Here is an 18,580-nt window from a genome sequence, read left to right as displayed (position 1 = left end):
TTTGGATAGAAGCTAAATGAAACTGTAGAAAACTCACTGATTGCAGTAGCCCACACGATAGCACCGAGTGCACCTCTTCAGCTTGTCCTCCTCAGACACTGGAGGCCTCAGGCAGGCGGCACATTTTGAGATGGGGATGTTGGGAACCTGGAGTTTCTGGAAAGCAAACGGGGGTCCATTTAACATCTGGTGTACTTAACATGTTTCAGAAATATAAAATTAGGATGTTTTTTTACCTGCTGCACTCTGAGTAAGACCACTCTCTCTTTGGCCAGGTCTTTGGAAAGCACCTCAAAGCAGAACAACATGTCAGAGGAGGACACTGTGTCCAGGGAATGGGACGGCAGGAACATACGCTGGAAGCGGTTCTTTCCCACCTGAGGAAAAAAATAACAAAAAAATCAAATCAGGTTTTGTCCTCTGGTGTCCTTAAGCAACTCAGTACTAATTACTTTCATTTCTGTTGTACGAAAGCCAACAGTATCCAGTTACTAACACTGGTTTGTATCGTAAAGAGTCAAACACGGAGTGAATCACTGATTCATTTGAGCCATGAGAATAATCAGTCAAAAAAAGTACAGAGATCCAACAAACCCATTATTCCTTCAGTTAAAATTGAAGAAATTTCACAACATAGTAGATTAAAGTAATCTTCAAATTATGCATAAAGCTCATAAAGAAACTTTAGCAGTCAATCTCCAGAACAGATTTGCAAAAAGAGAAAGTAAGTTGGAGGAAGTAAGGAGATCTTAAAAACAAGATTTGCATTTCTGTGAAAGGGGTCAATTTATGGAACAATCTAAACGAGGAATCAAAGAATCTAAATCACCCGCAAGATTTAAAAACCAGCATATTACTAAAATACTAAGAAATGAAATGAGTTTCACAGAGTCTGTTATGAGAGAAAACTCTGAAAGGACTGAGAGTGGCTGTGCAGGGCTGTCAGACGTTATGGTCATAACTCCGCCAAGGAACAAGGCAGTGTTATGTGATGATCAGTGTTGGTTTGTTTGTCTGTCTGTCTGTCTGTTAGCAACATTACAGAAAAACAGACAAACAGATTTGGATGAAATTTTTTGGGAAGGTCAGAAATGACACAAAGACCAAGTGATTAGATTTTGGCAGTGATGCAGCTTATAGTCTGGATCCACAGATTTGTTAAAGATTTCTGTATCATTGTGAGATAGCAGCATGGCGTCTCTGTAACCATGACAACAAGTGAACACTACATCAGCTGCCTGCTGATGATCTCATGATTGTGATCCTACTACAAATCCACCACTGAGGACTTATCAGGACTTATGCATCAGAAATGATTCAAGGAACAACTGATTAAATTGTGGGAGTGTTTCTGAGTCCCATCAATTCCCGCCGCCCGCTACATATTTAGGTCACGTGATTCAGTTTAATGCTCGTTGTAAACGGATTTTTTGATATCAAGTAGCAGATTACATACACTATTGTTCAAAAGTTTGGGGTCACTTAGAAATGTCCTTATTTTTGAAAGAAAAGCTGTTTTTTCAATCAAGATAACATTAAATTAATCAGAAATCCAGTCTAGACATTGTTAATGTGGTAAATGACTATTCTAGCTGGAAACGGCTGATTTTTAATGGAATATCTCCATAGGGGTACAGAGGAACATTTCCAGCAACCATCACTCCTGTGTTCTAATGCTACATTGTGTTAGCTAATGGTGTTGAAAGGCTCATTGATGATTAGAAAACCCTTGTGCAGTTATGTTAGCACGTGTGAGTTTTCATGGGAAACATGGAATTGTCTGAGTGACCCCAAAGTTCAGACGGTAATGTAAGTTTATTCTTCTTTCTGCTCCCTTTCATTCAGAAGTTGGAAACATGTTTTTGTACTGTTTTTTTCCTTTTGTCACTGAATAAAGTAAAAGGTAACTAACTAAAAAAACTATAAAAAATTAAATATCTGACCTCTGCCAGTCTGAGGTTCTCTGGTTTGACCCTCACACTCCTGGAGATGGACTCGAGGACTTCAGCGGTGCTGGAGTTCTCCTTGCTCACGCTCACCAAAAACTGAGACACACATGCAAACAAAAACACATCAGAGAAGCAGTCAAACAAAACATATAACGCCACATTTTCAAAACCACAGTAAGATTTTGCATTCTATTTTGAATGAACCAACCAAATTAGAAAAATCTACAAAAAGAAAGGAATGAGGTGTATTATTTTAAAATTAAAATCAAAAACACCATTTGATCTGTTAGAGCCAGAAACTTTCAAGACTTTGCTTTTTGAACTACTTTCCTGTGACATGCGGTTCCATCTGAAAGGTGCATACAAAATCCAAACTTAAAATCAAGATATTTCACTGAAATAACTACATAATAAAAATTAGCCAAAATATATAATAGCTGCACCAGATTCTGTAAAAAACAAAAAATTCTGCACTGCTTGGCGCAACTGAGAAGCCGTGACCAACACACATTCAACAAAAAATCTGCAACTTTTGTCAGAACTGTAGGCAGTTTTTAAACAGAGATCAGAGTAAAGTATGGATGCAACTCAAAAATGGAAAAAGCTAAATATCTATAGTGTGCGGAGCCATATTTTTCCAGTATTTATAACACCTTTAGGGATTTACAAAAATGTTTGAATTTGTTTTCATTTCGAATCAGGACATTTTTGGAAAATAATATATTAAAGAAATTCCACTTAAATTTTTCTTCTTGTATGATTTATGGAATTAAAACTTTTTTATTCTACACAAAAACATGTGAGTTCTTTCTATTTCTAACAACTGTTTCAACTGAGGTGCAGAACTTTATAAAAGTAGTAGTAACGTAGAAAAAAGAACCCACAATGAGTGAAAATGTGAAAGAAGCAAATAAAAAACACTGAAACTGCTTTGAGGCTCAGAGGGTTACAACTGTTAACAAAAGACTAGAAACCACTTATCTTACCTTGATGGGTTTTTTATGAGGTTCCTTTGCAAAGTAGAAAACTGAGAGCACCTTTTGTTTCTGGGGCAACGGGACGGGCAGGTAGAGGAAGGGGTCAAAGGTGATAGACACCTGAAAATGAAGACACAGAAGTTAAGACAGCGTTGTCATTTCACTATAAAAGAAATCAACAGCATTTACTTGAGACAAATAAAACATTTTGTGCAGTGTTTGTTGAGTAGTTCCGAGTGTTACCTTGGAGCATGTGGGGCAAACAAGCTTGGATTTAAACTGGCCTTGGAAGAGGTCCACTATGAAGGAGTCGTTCCTCATCTTGTGTCTCTGCCAGGCCTCCTCAGCCACAACCTGCACCAACAGACAAAACATCAGGACAACGCTTGCGAAGAGGAAACGGCTCATTTTCTAATCGGCGTTCTCTCAGCTGCAGCATCATCGTCATGTAAACATAAAAACATATTTATATCATTTCTGCATCACCGGCTGAATACATGTTGGGTTCCCATAGCAACGTGACGCATACTTTGTACGATATTTTGACCACAAGGCTTCATTCAGTGGTTTTACAGATCAGCAGGTTTGCAGATGAAACATTTTCTCAGTTGAAAATCTGTATCGCTCATAAAGAATAGTCAGTAAATGGTTCGGTTAAAGTTTCTCTAGATGATTTAAATCCCAAACTGTGAACACAACATGCTCCGAATCATCAGTTACAATGAAGATCTAGCTCCATAGCATCAGTTACCATGGAGATCTAGCCCCACAGCATCAGTTAGCATAGAGATTTAGCGCCACAGCATCAGCTACCATGGAGATCTAGCACCATAACATCGGTTACCATGGAGATCTACCTCTACAGCATCAGTAACCATGGAGATCAAGCAGGTTAAAAGCCTTAGCAACACCGAAAACTCACACACTTCGCTAACACACTAATCTCACTTTGTAGTCTCATTTCTAGACACCCAAAAGGTGAGAAAAACACCTACTTCATCCAGCCGTCCGTCGGAGTCGACCGTCTCCGTGTACGGTTTATTCTGAATGCGGTTCAAGTCCTCATGGAGTCCGTCCAGCAGGAACGCCATGAACTCCTGGGCGTCGTGCTGGGCGTAGCCTGTAAACTGACTCGCTTTACTGGCCACGATCGCCTGCAAAGAAACAGGAAATGAGAGAAAGAGGAAATGAATGCACCGATTATTAAGTGACAAATATATGAAGTATGCACTTACAGAAGAGGAACAACGTTAGCGGATGTTTAATAAACAGAAAAACATCAGAGTTCTGCTGGTGTACCTTGAGTTTGGAGGGTTGGAAGGCATGATGCGTTCCCTTCCAAAGGGCCCTGAGCAGCACAGCAAAGCCGATGGCGAGTCTACCTCCTGTTCCCAGTGGATTATTGCAATTGATCTCTGCCTCAAATGCTCGATCTGGTAAAAGATAACAGAACCACACTCAGATCACTGCAGTAAAACTTGACCAAACTGATCTTCATGTGATTGAACAAGCAGTTAAAAGCACTTCAAAGCACTATAAATGTACAGGCTAGTGTGCCTTTAAAGACACTGTCCTTTGAGCTGCTGGTCACGGCTATGTTAAATATAAAATCTATATCTATCCATCCATATATACAGGATGACACAAAAAAACGGGAACTTAACAATCCAATAAAACCAAGAGTGATGGGAGAAAAATATTTTATTCATAGTAATTGAAACCTTAAAACATGGCATTTAAGAAACGATGGAATTTTCATTTTTTAAAAATTACTTCCTGTAGATGGCGTCCTATTCGTACAGGAGGACGCCATCTACAGGAAGTAATTTTTAAAAAATGAAAATTCCATCACTGTTTCTTAAATGCCATGTTTTAAGGTTTCAATTACTATGAATAAAATATTTTTCTTCCATCACTCTTGGTTTTATTGGATTGTTAAGTTCCCGTTTTTTTGTGTCATCCTGTGTGTGTGTGTGTGTGTGTGTAAATATATAAATAAATACACACACACATATATGTTAAAGCCCTTTGTGTTTTTATGTGATACAGCTACTACCTATTGCCCCTCAAAATTTATTTTCTATCAACCTCAGGCCATCATGTTCATAGAACTAGGTGACCCAGTTTTTCCAGCAATTATTTCGGTGTTTTTTAGACGCTTAAACTGCAGAAACTACAGTATTTCTGGCTTATACAGATAAATCCAGTGGAAGTCACTGAGCCCTAATTAAACCAGCCCCCCATGGGCCAACTCTGTGGAGCCAAGCCATAATGAAAAACTTCTTAGCAACAAAATGGGCGGCTGTTTATGGCCGCAGTATAAAAACAATAACATTTACTGCGCCTTTGGCTGGCTTTATGAGCTTTTCATCAGAGTGGTAGTGGAAAACACATGCTTTATTTAGGTTTAAGGGCTCAGGAAGTGGTGGAAATCAGTATTTACCGTGAAAGTAATCCCTGAGTTCTCTGGTGTTGGACAGGGACTGGATGACGCTGTTCATGAAGCAGGTGTTGCCCAGGTTGACCAATCCTGTAAAACCAGGCAGGCACACCTTCTTCTCCTCCTCTTCCTCGTGACGCTCGTTGCTGGCGGGAGGTGCGTGGGTCATGGGCTGGACCATGCAGGTAGGTTTCGGCTGGAGAGACATCACACAACCATTTATTGATCTTCCAGTGCAACAACTTTATTAAGTCACCATCAGGAAACACTGAAATAAGACTCACCGCGGTAACAGTGGGCTCTGGCTTGGTGATGGCGACATGCTCGGAGACGGTACGAGGAGCCACGGTGTCCAGACCCCCGTCCTCCACTCTGGGTGAAGCCTTGGGGGCCTTGGGTTTCTCCTCCCCGACCCTCGGAGGCTCCTCTTTGGCCGGAAGGCTGTGCTGGCTGCTGCCCGGCTGACTCTTCTCCATGCAGGCGGGACTGGAGGGCACGGCGACCTTGGCGCCACCCACTGCACCTTAAACAGAGGAGGATGGAGCTTGTGGTTAGAAGACTAGGGTCAACCGAGAGGGAATGGAGAACACTGGCAGTTTCCTTCATATTCATTTAGGAGTAGCGGGCCTCCATTCCTAAATCCTAGCCGTGACTCCTTCGAATTTCTTCCTTTTTTTTTCATTTTTATTGTCGCAAATACACCGCATGTCTCCACCTTCACAGCAGAGTCCTTCACTGTGTCGGGTACTCACGAGTACCAAGGTAAACTACAGATAACTAGCTTGCTCAGTATCTATTCTTTGATATGTCGGGTTAATACGATGTTAATTACTCGCGAGAGCGCGGCCTTGAAAGTGACGTCACATGAAGCATCCAGGTACCGGGTCAGTGAGTCAGAGGAGTGCTGTCTTGAAAAACAGGGCAGCCACTTACCAGAGAAAAGGTAGACTTATTAGCTTAAGCTTAAAATAACTCAGAATATATTTTACAAGTTAAATAGAAATATTGATGTCCAGCTAACGGTACGTAACATATCGGTCGTAGCTTCAGTTAACGTGAGTAAACTGCTGATAGCATGAAGCTAATATCTACTCCATGATGTAACTGCTGACTGCATTTTCACATGAGCTTGTTCAAATATTTTTATTTTTTGATTTTTATGTTCAGCCTTTAAAAAGCTATTTTTGACTGGCCATTCAATAAACAGGTTGTACAAATAAAATCTGCAGTCAAGTGTCTTTTGTTTACACCACCACGGCTCCCAGAGTTCCTGCTGCTGCTGAAAAAAAATCCTCCAGGAAACACTGACTGGGTATCAGTAGAAAAACTGTAGTATGTCACAGGTATCAATCTGCAGAATATTCTCAATACTTCCTCAGAATCTTGGTTCTAATTATAGGAAGCCGAGAAGTTCTGTGGAGGAATAGCTTGATCCAGTAACACCACTTCTTTGGGTTTTGGTTAACCTGCAGTCCGTAGAGCTGCAGCCACTCGTCAGCTGGCAGAAAACTGATCAGCAGCTACTCTCATAACTGCATATTCATTTTTTCTTTAGAGGAAAAACTGCACAACATTCTACACCTTCTCTTTTACAAGGTTTTTACCATTTTCCAACATTTTAAATCAATGTAAACTGATGTTCTCTGGCTTCTAGTGAACCTGCAGCTCACTAGTAGAGCTACATCCACCAGAAAACAGATCAGCAGCCGCTTTGATCACTGATTAATTGTTGTAGCCTGCAGTCTGTAGAGCTGCAGTCATTAATCAACTTACAGAAAATTAACCAGCAGTTACTTTAATTATTAGTTAATGATTTAATTTACTTTAATTGAATAACAGTTGCATCATTTGGTAAAGAGTGCCAAACATTCCACAGCATCTCTAATAAAAGGACTGGCTGTTTTCCAACGCTATAAACTGAACTTCTTTGGCTTTTATTTAACCTACAGCCCAATAATAGAGCTCCAGTCACCAGAAAATAGATCAGTAGCTAGTTTGATCAGTGAATAATATTTGCTTTTAGGCAAAACTGCCAAGCATGCTACTCCTTCTCTAATGCAAGGGTTTGGAGTTTTTTCTACGCTGTACATCACCGTAAGCTGACGTTCTTTAGGTTTTGGTCAACCTGCAGGTATTAATCAACTGACAGAAAACTGATCAGCAAACTAGTCTGATAATCAAATATTCATTCCTTTTATATCTGTAAAAGCTCCAACTATTCTGCATCTTCTCTAAAGTAAGGATTTGGAGTTTTCCAACGTTTCAAGTCACTGTAAATTTAACTTCTTTGGCTTGCTGTGGCCACCAGAGACGTGATCAGCAAACTAGTTGGATCACCGAATAATCACTATTTTATAGACAAATATGCAGAATTGCTTACAGCTACAGCCAATATTAACATTTTGCATTTCTCCAAGTTGAATTTCATTTGGGTTTTGGACCACAGAAGCCATGTGGAAGCACCAAGCTGGATTGCTGTGCCTAAGGAACAGCTTAAAAGCTTCTAACGATCAGAAGTTAAACCTGTTCAACCCAAAACATCTCCAGAGCTCAGGGGTCACACCATCTCCTGGTTACATATAGATTAGCACCCATATTAACTTACTGGTTAAGTTACACAGTTCAAGTTCCTGTTACTGAGATCTGCCTGAGTGAGACATAAATTGAACTAAACACAAGAGCTGCACATTAAACTGATGTCCAAAGAGCAATTAGCATTCTATAAGCTGTGATTTTCCCCTTTATCATGCAATATCCATGACCTATATGCTCATAAAAGCTCAGACTCTGACTGACAGTCTGCTGGATAGAGGTAGATGGTTGACAAGTAGAAGCCTGGCAGCAGACCTTGTGTGGCCGGAGCCTCCAGACCTCCCCAGCGCTGACTGTGCCTCTTCTTCAGGGTGATGTCCAGGCGGGACGGGGTGAAGGAGTAGCTGCACTGCTCAGGCTGGATCAGGTTCCTGAAGAACAGCAGGGAAAAACAATTACAAATTACACACAGGTTAACAGATGAGCATCAATCAGGTGTGACACTATTTGACAACTGATGTTTTGGAGACGTTTATAGACGAACAATGTTGGCTCTCAGAAGCAGAATTGTCTTTACACCTGCACTATTCTTGCTTTCATGGCAAGTATTAATGAAAAAAAAACTCACAAGAAGCCACTGAACACTACTACTTTATCCGTTTTATGTGTTTGACCCGATGCAGCACCAGCGTTTGGCGCTCGTTTTGTTTATTCATGGCTCATGAGGCTCGAATAACGGCTCCAATTAGCTGGCGAGGTTTCCTGGAACAAATCAATTCAGTGTACTTCTGCAGTGAGCCCACGCTTCAGAACAGGAACAACATGCTAACGCTGCCCCTCTCCAGCTGCTCTTTTTGAAACGTCGTCTCGTTTTTAAATCGAAGCTGCGATTCCGGCACTCACCTGAGTTTGACTTGCCACTTGAAGACTGTGTTTGGTCCACAGTCCGAATGGAGCCGCAGGAAGTTCACATCACTGTAAAAAGGACGACACGGGAGTCAGTGGCGGTCGTTGGAAGAGATTAAAAGTGGAACCGCTGGGTATTAACAGCAGCTTAATTTTTCTACCTCGTCTGAAAGATGAGGGTGAAGTCTTGTTCCCTGAAGATGACTCTGGCCGTGTCCCTGCAGATGCCCTTCAAGTAAACATTGACCACCATCAGGTCTGTTCCCTTCTCGTACGAGTCGTTCTTGACAAACTGCAGGTTCACCATCGGCTCTGGGGCTGCAGGAAGTTAATACAGGCATTAACAAACTCACATTTAGCTGCTTATTTATCTACTCCACTGTATATGCATGGATTTTGTGTGAGTGTGTAGGTGCAACAATCAGACAACAAATGAAAAGAAGAGCAAAAATCTGAAATGTGGCGTTATAACTTGTGTCTACTCTTGAATTAAAACGAGGCTCAAGATAGAGCAAAAGTTCTCAAAGTTGTAATAAAAGTTAAAGAGTCAATTTTAAATTCAACAATCAAAATTTTAAAACAAACATCTAAACAGGTATATTTACTCCTGAACTTTATAGAAGTCTGAGATATTTGTTAACCCTTCTGTCGTGTTGTGGGTCAAATTGAGCCATTTTAAAGTTAAAAAAAAAGGTTGTTTTTTGTATAAAGCTTCTTCTGCTTGATTTATTAAGTGGAATCAACTTATAAGATGAAAAACATTCATTTCTCATATTGGCAAAAACACCCTGAACACAAGAGGTGTGGTAATTTATCAACATCAAAAAGAAAAAAATCTAAACGTATTTTTTTTTTAATGGACGTGATTTAAAACTGTTGTATTTTAAATGTAGTTCTTTAAAATGTACCATTAAAAAAGTTTTAACAAGCATTTTTGTGAATTATCCTTACTGAACCACGATCTGTGAAGAACACCATTGCACGAAAAATTGATTGAAATGTTTAGTAATAGAGTTAATAATGAGATATAAACAATGTTTATTGGGATGTTTTGGTTTCGTTTGCATAATTAAACATAGCCCAGGTCAGGCTGACCCAGGAACATCATAGCTGTTCCTTAGAAATGAGCCGGTCAGGAGGGTTAAGTCAAGAGAAAGTTAAACTGAATCTCTGGTTTTCATTATTTGAAATTGTAACAAAATTATGCTTCAGAACTTAAAGAACCAAAACAAATACAAAACAATCAACTACAGGTCCCGCCTTACAGCATTCCTCTATGTTAGATGAAATTAATTTAATTTTATAAGATAAAGCCTTCTGCATTCTCAAAACTTCTCAGCTGACCTTCCTGTTGCTTCATCTCCAGCGGCGGTTCTTCCTTTGACTGGTCCCGTTTCTCCTCCTCGTCGCAGCTGCTCTGGTTCTGCGTTAGACCGGCTGACTGGTTTTGTTTTTCAGCCACGCTGGCGGCCGGTGCCGGTGCCGCCTCCAGTGATCCAGGCTGCTGGCGGATCAGAGTATCCTGCTCCGATTCCTGCTCAACAGGCTTTTTCTCTGGCTCAGAGTCCGTTCGGTCTCCCGGTTTCTGGGGAGAATCAGAGTCCACTTCCTTGTTGAAGGCGACGGGTTTGAGGCAGTCGCTGGTGCTGAGGGGAGCTTCAGGCTGGGCATCGCTGACTGCAGCTCCAGACGTGTCTGCAGACTGGTTTCGCTTCTCTTCCTGCTGAATGAGAAAAAGAAAAGGAATTTGACCTAAAAACCTCAAAAGGAGACAATACCAAGGAACTCTAATAGTAGTACACAGTAGCTTTCAAGGAGAAAACAAGAAACTTGATTCAGTTCTGATCAAAACCACGTAGAGCCCAACACAAGTGATTCCTTTAATGACATCTAAAGCCACGCAGAAAGAACTAGAAAAGCACTCAGAGAGCTCAATACTCCACCAAGGCTGTTCATTCCCCCATATGGCATTACTGGAAAGGCAGCATTTATTTATTTTTTTTAGAAATGCAGGACTTTTTTTTTTTATGAGTTCACTGTACAAAATGGTTGATGCTAGAGGTACGGACCCGTACCCGTAGCATCTGTACTAGAGGTACGGACCCGTTAAGGTCACTGAAGAGCTGGCGCCGGTTATTGCTGCACATTACAGGCAGTTTATATGAATGACTTTGACGGCGAACATTGTATAATTTAACTAAAAATACACCGTCTCCTCTCACACTTTACGTAGACAAAGTAGTTTTTACGCTTTTAGACGCCGTGTAAAAATTGTTTGAAGTCCAGTTCCTATTAAGTAGTTTACCGCGTTCAGTGGTGGAAGCGGCTGACGAACTCCATTGCAAATGTTCCCATTTAATTTCGGACGCTAATTTACAAGATAAAATTAAGGATGTCGAATATGAAACAAACACTCATGAATGGTGAGGAGCAGCTCTTTAATTCGGCATGAATTAAAAAAAAAAACACAAACTCCATTTACTGTGATATTGTGAGATTTGTTTGTGGTGATGTAAATTAGCCATTCAACAGAGTCCGCTAACATTAAAGTGACTGTGACAGGGTCTGTGTTGACAGACGTAGAAAATACGTCAGGGTTTTGTTTAGGTTGTTAATATGTAATAGTCTGTCGCTACTTTTGAAGGTAAATAAAATACTTATAGTTTGCTAGCTGTTAGTTCCGCCATTCATTCTGCAGATTCACCTCGAATCACGGAAGCGCCTTCATCAGCGTCGCCGGCTCATTAATATTTATGTCGTCGGATTACCAGCCAATCACGAAGCGCGTTCATCAGCCGGTTCATTAATATTTATGTACGGCTCATTAATATTTATGTTAAGGGAAAGTGCCGTATCCGTAGGCCACAGGCTACGGGTACAGGTCCGTATCTGTAGACACTACCGTACAAAATAGTCTGGTTTAAAACCGGAACATGGGCAATAAAGGTTGGAGATCGCTGATCTAAAGTATCTGAAAAGTTGACTTTTGTGACTTCAGATTAGAGATCTGCCAATACTGATGATTAGTGATCAAGAAAAGCAGATGACTGATGTTTGGGACCGATAAATGTTAAATCTAATGTTTTAACAGCATGTGATATTAGAGAACCTGTCATTCATAACTAGACCTCTTTACTCATAAAGGTTACTGTAACTGAATATGTAAAATAGAAAGCGGAGTGATTCAATTATCTCCTCTATGTGGATTGACTCAATCACTTTTATTGCCCACTAAGGGCCAGATCTTAAATTAATTATTGTTTTCCATATTCTGTTTCAGGTTAATCTGTGGCTGCCTTCACACTGAGCTGCTAGCTGTTAGCATAGCATTAGCCACTGTGTTAGATGCTAACTTCCTGGTTTCTTGTTCAGACATTTCTGAAACCACAGAGTGACGATAGACAGACAGAGGAGGCTGATCAGAACTCAAGCAGAACATTTAATTTATTGATAAACTGCGAAAAATGTATCAATAATTGGTCAAAAGCCAAATATTGGCCATAAACATCTGTCTGTCCCCGCACTAGATGCCCTGAAGACACCTCAGTACGCTACAGACAGGCAGTAATCTCCTGTATGACTCACTCTTCATTGCTCAATCTGTTTTGTGAACAAACTGTAAAACCGGTGACAGTTAGGCGACCAACAGAAACACACTGAGCTTGTTTGCTTATAATTATGTGGGGCGGCTGCCGTGAGTTAAAAAATTAAATTAATTAATAAAAGAACAAATCTCATCCAAGCTCTGGAGAAACTTGAAAAGGCAGAGCCCACACATGCCAGATGGTGTTACTGGCTGTCATCTTAATAAATCACAGCGATGAGCGATTTAAGGAAATAATCCAAGTACAGTTTTTCAAAAACTAAATTCAGTGACTGTAGTCACTTGTTGGATGTTCTCACAGAGTTCAGTTAGAAAAGTTTACTTCTATTTCTAGTTTGCCGGAAAAAAAAAATTAAGCCTGCAATTTGTAGCAAAGTGTTCAATTGGTGGTTTAATTACAATTACTCTAATTTAGTCAAATATAATTATCACAAACAAACAAGGGATTATGCACTGCCCGTCCAAAAAAAAAAAGTCAAACACTAATACTTCATTGGACCGTCTTTAGCTATGAAAATGACTTGCATTAAGTGTAGCATCATTTCAATAAGCTTCTTCAATGTCACAGCATTTATTTCTGTCTAGAGTTGGATTCATTTTCTACCAAGATCTTATATTGATGATGGGAGAGTCGGACCGCTGCACAAAGTCTTCTCCAGAACATCCCAAAGATCCTCAGTGGTTCTGAGGTCTGGAGTCTGTGGAGGCCAATCAATCTCATGCTCCCTGATCCACTCATTCAATGTGAGCCTCATTAATCCTGGCATCATCATCATCTTGGAACATGTCCATGCCATCAGGGAAGAAAAACTCCACTGATGTAAAGACCTGGTCATTCAGTCTCTTCATGTATCAGCTGACCTCATTCTTTGGGAACATAACGTCGCTGAACCTGACCAACCCCAGATCATAACTCTAACCCCCACAGGCTGGTAGACACTAGCCATGATGAGTTCATCACTTCATCTGCCTCTCTTCTTACCCTGATGCCCCCATCACTTTGGAACAGGGTAAATCTGGACTCATCAGACCACATGACCTTCTTCCACTGCTCCAGAGTCCAATCTTTATGCTACCTCGCAAACTAAAGCCTTTTTTCCTGACTAGCCTCACTGATCAGTGGTTTTCTCAGAGCTGTAGCTGTTTAGTATCAATCCTCTGAGTGTCCTTCACATTGTTCATGTAGAAATGTTCTTACTTTCACTATTAAACATAGCCGTGAGTTCTACTGTTGATTTCCTACGACCATCTAAGAGTTTCTTCCGACCACATTTGTTCCTCTAAGATGATTGTTCTCCACTATCCTTCAGGTTTTAATAATGCGTTGGACGGTTCTTAACTTGATTTTAGTAGTTTCATCTCCTTAGTTGTTTTCTTTGCTTGATGCAGGCCAATAATTCTGAGACAGATTAACATCCTTTCCATCACCACAGGATATGTCTTCCAACATGGCAGTTTAAGAAATGAGAAGCTCCTCACTGCATCAGCTAGAGTTAAAGAAGTTTTTGCAGCTGAAACATGTTCATCACTGCAGTAATTTTCCAATGGAAGGATCTTATCTGTTTGCTTAGTTAAATCCAGTTTCTGACTATTTTTTGGACAGGCAGTGTATTTTGTCTTCCAGGAGAGATCTACTCGGGGAAATCAGGCTTTCCTTATCTCCAGCCCAGATGACAGTAATCAGGTTTCTTGTTTGCATGAAAATCAGGGCACTGGAGCAAGATGACTGTAACCCGGTTATTTAAGCGCATGTAAACACAGTGAATGATGATGATGAAGTGCTGCTGTGCTTTTCTAGGTTTTGTACAGCTGGACAGAAGAAAAAAATAAAAGCAGCACAGAATCACAAGCCACAGAGGGCTCTTTTTTCTGACTTTTGTCCTCCAGAAACCTCTAATGCGGACGTTACTGTGGAGGATCGCTGAGTTCCTCAGCGGTTTCAAACTACTGGTCTAAAGTTCGTCTGTGGCCTGAAGCTCGAGGATCTGATGTTAAAAATGCATTCAAGTTGTGTTTCTAGACTCATCAAAAGCACAAGCATGAGCCACTGTGCCAAATCTGATAAAACAGTGAGCAGAAAATAAGCGTAAACTCCTTCAAATCACGAGTCTCGATCAGCATGTCTTTGGAAATGAATTCACAGATTTCAACTCAAAGGCCGACCTCTGATTAAAAAGCATTAACGTTCAAGTTTCTATATAAATATTATAGTATTAAGAAGTCCTAGATGGATGATAGCATTGGCCAAAATTCTAAATCATTTAAATAACTTAAATTTGTCGATGGCATAGAGTTTGCAAGAAATTCAGATATTAACACCAGCATTTTTTGGCAAACAGGTCAGAAAATGTGTAAAACATTTTTAATATTCACATTTTTGTCCATTCTTCTGCCACATAGGACATTTTAACTTAGCGTGTACATTACACTTCTTGTTCATTTTGCATTTTCCTTCTTGTCTGCTTCTCTTACTGTATATTTTTGTTTATTTATCTGTATCAATGGCGGCGGTAGCTTCACCTTTTCTGCTTTAACAACCAAATCTTCCCTTCTTGAATTAATTATTTCCATTCTACTCATGAAAGAATCTGCATAAAGTATCACTGAGATGTGCAATGCTGTTATTTCTTACGTATATTTTGGTTTATATGATTTTTTATACGACATTCCTCAAACGTTTGCACCATCTTTGCTACTGTAATGTTGAAAATTCCCCCACTGTGGGATTAATAAAGGCTTATCTTATCTTCAATGTGTCTTTAAAATTAGTCAGTTACAGCGTTTACAGAGTAAATTTAGCAGCAGCAGCTGTCTTTTTTTTATAGCTGGTGAAATTAATTGCTATCAGCTCCATATTAAAACACTCCAGTATGTCAATTCAGATTAAATAAATAAGGTTTGATTATTTCAGTTTTTTTGGTACATGTGTGCTCCGGTCTATACTGCTCACTATAATTCAGTGTCTGCAACAAATAAACTGAAATTTAGCAAAACCTAAACACACTTTTAAACCCTACATGAAAGCAACTCAGGCGTAGCACTTAATTAGCAACCCTGCGGCTCGTCTCACCTGTGTTCTGTTGCCTGCAGCAGCTACTCCTGGACCTTTTTCTGCTCGGTTGTCTCCGTCCCTGCGTTGCGTCTGAGGGCTCCGACCAGCGGGCGCTTTATCGTTAGCTGCTGTAGACTTGACAGAGGCGGCGTCCCTGTCGGCTGGTGATGCCGCCTCCTTGGTGGTCTTGGGCGGCCGTACGATGGGACGCTTGGCGCTGGGTTCCTGAGGCTGCTGCTCACCTCTCATGATGTTAACAGGCTTGCTGGTGGCAGCGGTGGCGGCTGAGGCGTCTCCGGTTTTCACCCCGACGGAGTCCGTAGCAGTCTTATCAGACGCTGGTTTGTTCTTCAGGCAGCGCTTTACGCCTCGCTCGGCTTTGCCACCGCTGCGTCTGGACTCTGTGCTGTGTGCCGGTGAAGATGGAGGCTGAGGTGAGGATAGTTTGGGTTTCTCAGATGATTCCAAGGCAACGGGCTTCGAGTCGTTTTTGGTCTCTGGGGGTGCCGCCTCCTTCTCCTTCTTGTTGGACTGCAGCAGAAGCAAAGTCAGACTGAGTTAAGAAACCTGGCTACAGTTTGAATCACACTCATTACTGAAAGCATTTATTAGTGCAGATAAAATCTTTAAACTAAAGGGAAAAAAAAGTACCTTAAGAGAAGGCCAGATGTGAAAGGGAATCTTCTTGTGCATGATGAGATGCAGGAATCCACCCTTTTCCTTGTACTGGACTCGACTACACGAGGCCTCAATTTCCTCCTGCAACTGGCAGCTCCACTGTCGTCCATCTGAAATAATTAAAGCACACGTTTAGAGCAGAACGAGCCTTCAACATCAACAATAAGATATACAATACAGGCCAAACATTTGGAAACAACTCCAAGTTTTTGTTCACTATGCCATTCTTAAAAAAATGTGAATTCTGTTTATTGCACGATCAGACTTTGTTTTCAATGAAGTGCACTATATTCTTCATTTTACGTTTGGGTACACATTGAAATTAAAAAACAACTGCTGAATAAATGTTAACAAAAGAAGAGAATGGCTTAGTTTTAGAATTGAGAAGATTTACAAGAGTCACAACTTCAGCGTTAAAGTTCAAAAGAAAAAAAATCACGGTTCGTATTGTTCTCTTTAGCTCTTTGGTTTTGGAGAGTTTGCAGACAAAAATCCTGATAAATCTCAACTGTGTCCATATCGCTGTAACGACCAAAGACAGAAACAAGAGTACAGATACAGACACTTCATGACGACAGTAAAAATGTATTCCAATGAGTGATTCTTTATATAATAATCATTATTTTGTTTCAAAGTCCACAAATTTGATCCTGCTTCCAAACATCTGGTCTGTAGTGTACAAGTCAGACAAAGATTGTAAAGCACTGCAAACAAACAAACTCTGGAGACTGAATCTAACACCCTGTTTAGGATACATCCTATCCTCTCTTCACTGGCTCCCAATCAATTCTCGTGCTCATTTTAAAACACTGGTGCTAATTTTTAAGGCTCTGCGTGTCTAAACACAGCAGCATGTTGCCAACCTCCTTCTCCGGTACACCCCAAATAGAGCTCTCAGGTCAGGCCAACAAAAATGGCTTGTTGTCCCTCTAACAATTATAAAACCCCTGGTGACTGTGCTCTCCAAGCTCTCATACCAAAACTGTGGAATGCTCTTCCTCTACAGCTGAGATCGGTCGACTCCTGTGAAGCTTTTATGAGGCAGCTGAAAATGTTTTCATTGAGACAGGCTTTTAGTTGACCTGTAGCTTTTAGCTGTTGCTCCCCTGTTTTAACAAATTATTACCTTCATCATTTTTGTTTTATTATTGTTGCAAAGCACTCTGATCTTGTGTCTGTGAAAGGAGCTAAATAAATACATTTTACTTACTATTTTCTAGTTTTGACTCACCTGGGAAGGACACATCGCAGTGTGTGTCGGTGAAGGTGGTGCTGATGTCCTCTATCCTCTGCACTCCTTCCCCACAGCGCAGCCTCACCGTCACTTCATTGACATTCTGCTTCCAATCCACGAACACATCTGAGGAGAACAAAGCGACATTAAAGTGAAACCAGAGACTGAAGCTGAAAATAAGCCTCTTCCTCATTCCATCGTTAGTCACGGCCCCGAGCGACTGCTGAAGTTTAAAGATTAGAAAGACATCATCTGGAAAATGAAGCACATAGAGCACAAAAACAAAGAGGCTTTACATGTACTACTAACCTGACAGATTACAGGCAAACACACACTGAAATACACCTGCACACAAACTCACATATCGCTGCTCAAGTGGGTCAGTCCAGAAAACTCACGGACAGACTGAACCAGTGGACTCAGCAATCACAGACGGGACGGCTAAATTTATCTGCGCCACACGGACTCTATTCCAAGTAAACAATCGCATGAAAAGCAAGCAGAATTTCAGAAACCTTGATACCACACACACACACACACACACACACACACACGCTTTTCTTGGTAGAATCAAGAGTGTTAAATAAATCCCAACACGAAGAACAAAAGCAATAAAAACAAAAGTACCATTTTTCATAGTGACCTCAGAGTTGTGGCAGCGACGGGAGAGAAATTCTCATTGCAAGAACATGAACAGCAAGTTCTGGATTCTCCGCCGGTTAAAAAAAAACAAAACAAAACATGTATGGATCGACCATGTGGTCCTCAACAGCAACTGGAGAGCTTCTACTTTCCCACACTGACTTCTTCTCTCAGCCTCGCTCTCTCTCTCCAACCTAATCGCCCCAGAAAGGTCACAGGCAACACTCAATCCCTTTCAGCTGGTCGCAGTCGTATTCCCGGAGGAGCGACGTCACGGCGAGCTCTCATGACCGCGTTAAACGGCGGACACGGACACGTTTTAGCACAGAAACACACACATCTTCTCGGCCACCAAAACTACATAATCCTGTGCACTGTTATGCTGCTGAAAACTGCACCTTCAGCTGCGGATAGATGGATTTTATTTATTTACTGCATTTATTTATTTAATAGGCTCTGGAACAAGCTCCCTCCTGACATGCACACCATCATTGATCTAGGGTTTTTTTTAAATCCAAACTCTAAAATCTAACTTTTTTTTTTTATCACAAGAATGTCTCATCTGT

At 40.8% G+C, this 18,580-nt stretch overlaps 1 protein-coding gene across 6 annotated transcripts in view; it reads right to left on the bottom strand.

The window, feature by feature from the left end:
- usp19 (ubiquitin specific peptidase 19) overlaps window positions 1–18,580 on the bottom strand; it is a 45,004-nt gene that overhangs the window by 18,585 nt on the left and 7,839 nt on the right. For 3 of the 6 annotated variants that reach the window (XM_051949813.1, XM_051949817.1, XM_051949814.1), the window contains exons 3-18: window positions 17,370–17,498; window positions 16,112–16,248; window positions 15,479–15,991; window positions 10,149–10,527; window positions 8,966–9,122; window positions 8,802–8,873; window positions 8,214–8,329; window positions 5,651–5,889; window positions 5,370–5,562; window positions 4,226–4,359; window positions 3,922–4,080; window positions 3,170–3,280; window positions 2,936–3,046; window positions 1,944–2,045; window positions 237–377; window positions 38–156 (exon numbers count right to left, since the gene is read on the bottom strand). In XM_051949813.1, the coding sequence (XP_051805773.1) occupies window positions 38–156; window positions 237–377; window positions 1,944–2,045; window positions 2,936–3,046; window positions 3,170–3,280; window positions 3,922–4,080; window positions 4,226–4,359; window positions 5,370–5,562; window positions 5,651–5,889; window positions 8,214–8,329; window positions 8,802–8,873; window positions 8,966–9,122; window positions 10,149–10,527; window positions 15,479–15,991; window positions 16,112–16,248; window positions 17,370–17,498 (2,812 nt within the window). The remainder of the gene's footprint in view (window positions 1–37; window positions 157–236; window positions 378–1,943; window positions 2,046–2,935; window positions 3,047–3,169; window positions 3,281–3,921; window positions 4,081–4,225; window positions 4,360–5,369; window positions 5,563–5,650; window positions 5,890–8,213; window positions 8,330–8,801; window positions 8,874–8,965; window positions 9,123–10,148; window positions 10,528–15,478; window positions 15,992–16,111; window positions 16,249–17,369; window positions 17,499–18,580) is intronic. The other 3 variants (XM_051949816.1, XM_051949818.1, XM_051949815.1) reach the window with 2 other exon arrangements.

This window comes from Acanthochromis polyacanthus, chromosome 6, assembly GCF_021347895.1.
Source record: "Acanthochromis polyacanthus isolate Apoly-LR-REF ecotype Palm Island chromosome 6, KAUST_Apoly_ChrSc, whole genome shotgun sequence".
In the NCBI taxonomy this organism is placed as follows: Eukaryota; Metazoa; Chordata; class Actinopteri; family Pomacentridae; genus Acanthochromis; species Acanthochromis polyacanthus.
Note: the sequence above shows the minus strand (reverse complement) of the source record. Positions and strands in the feature narration are given on the sequence as shown.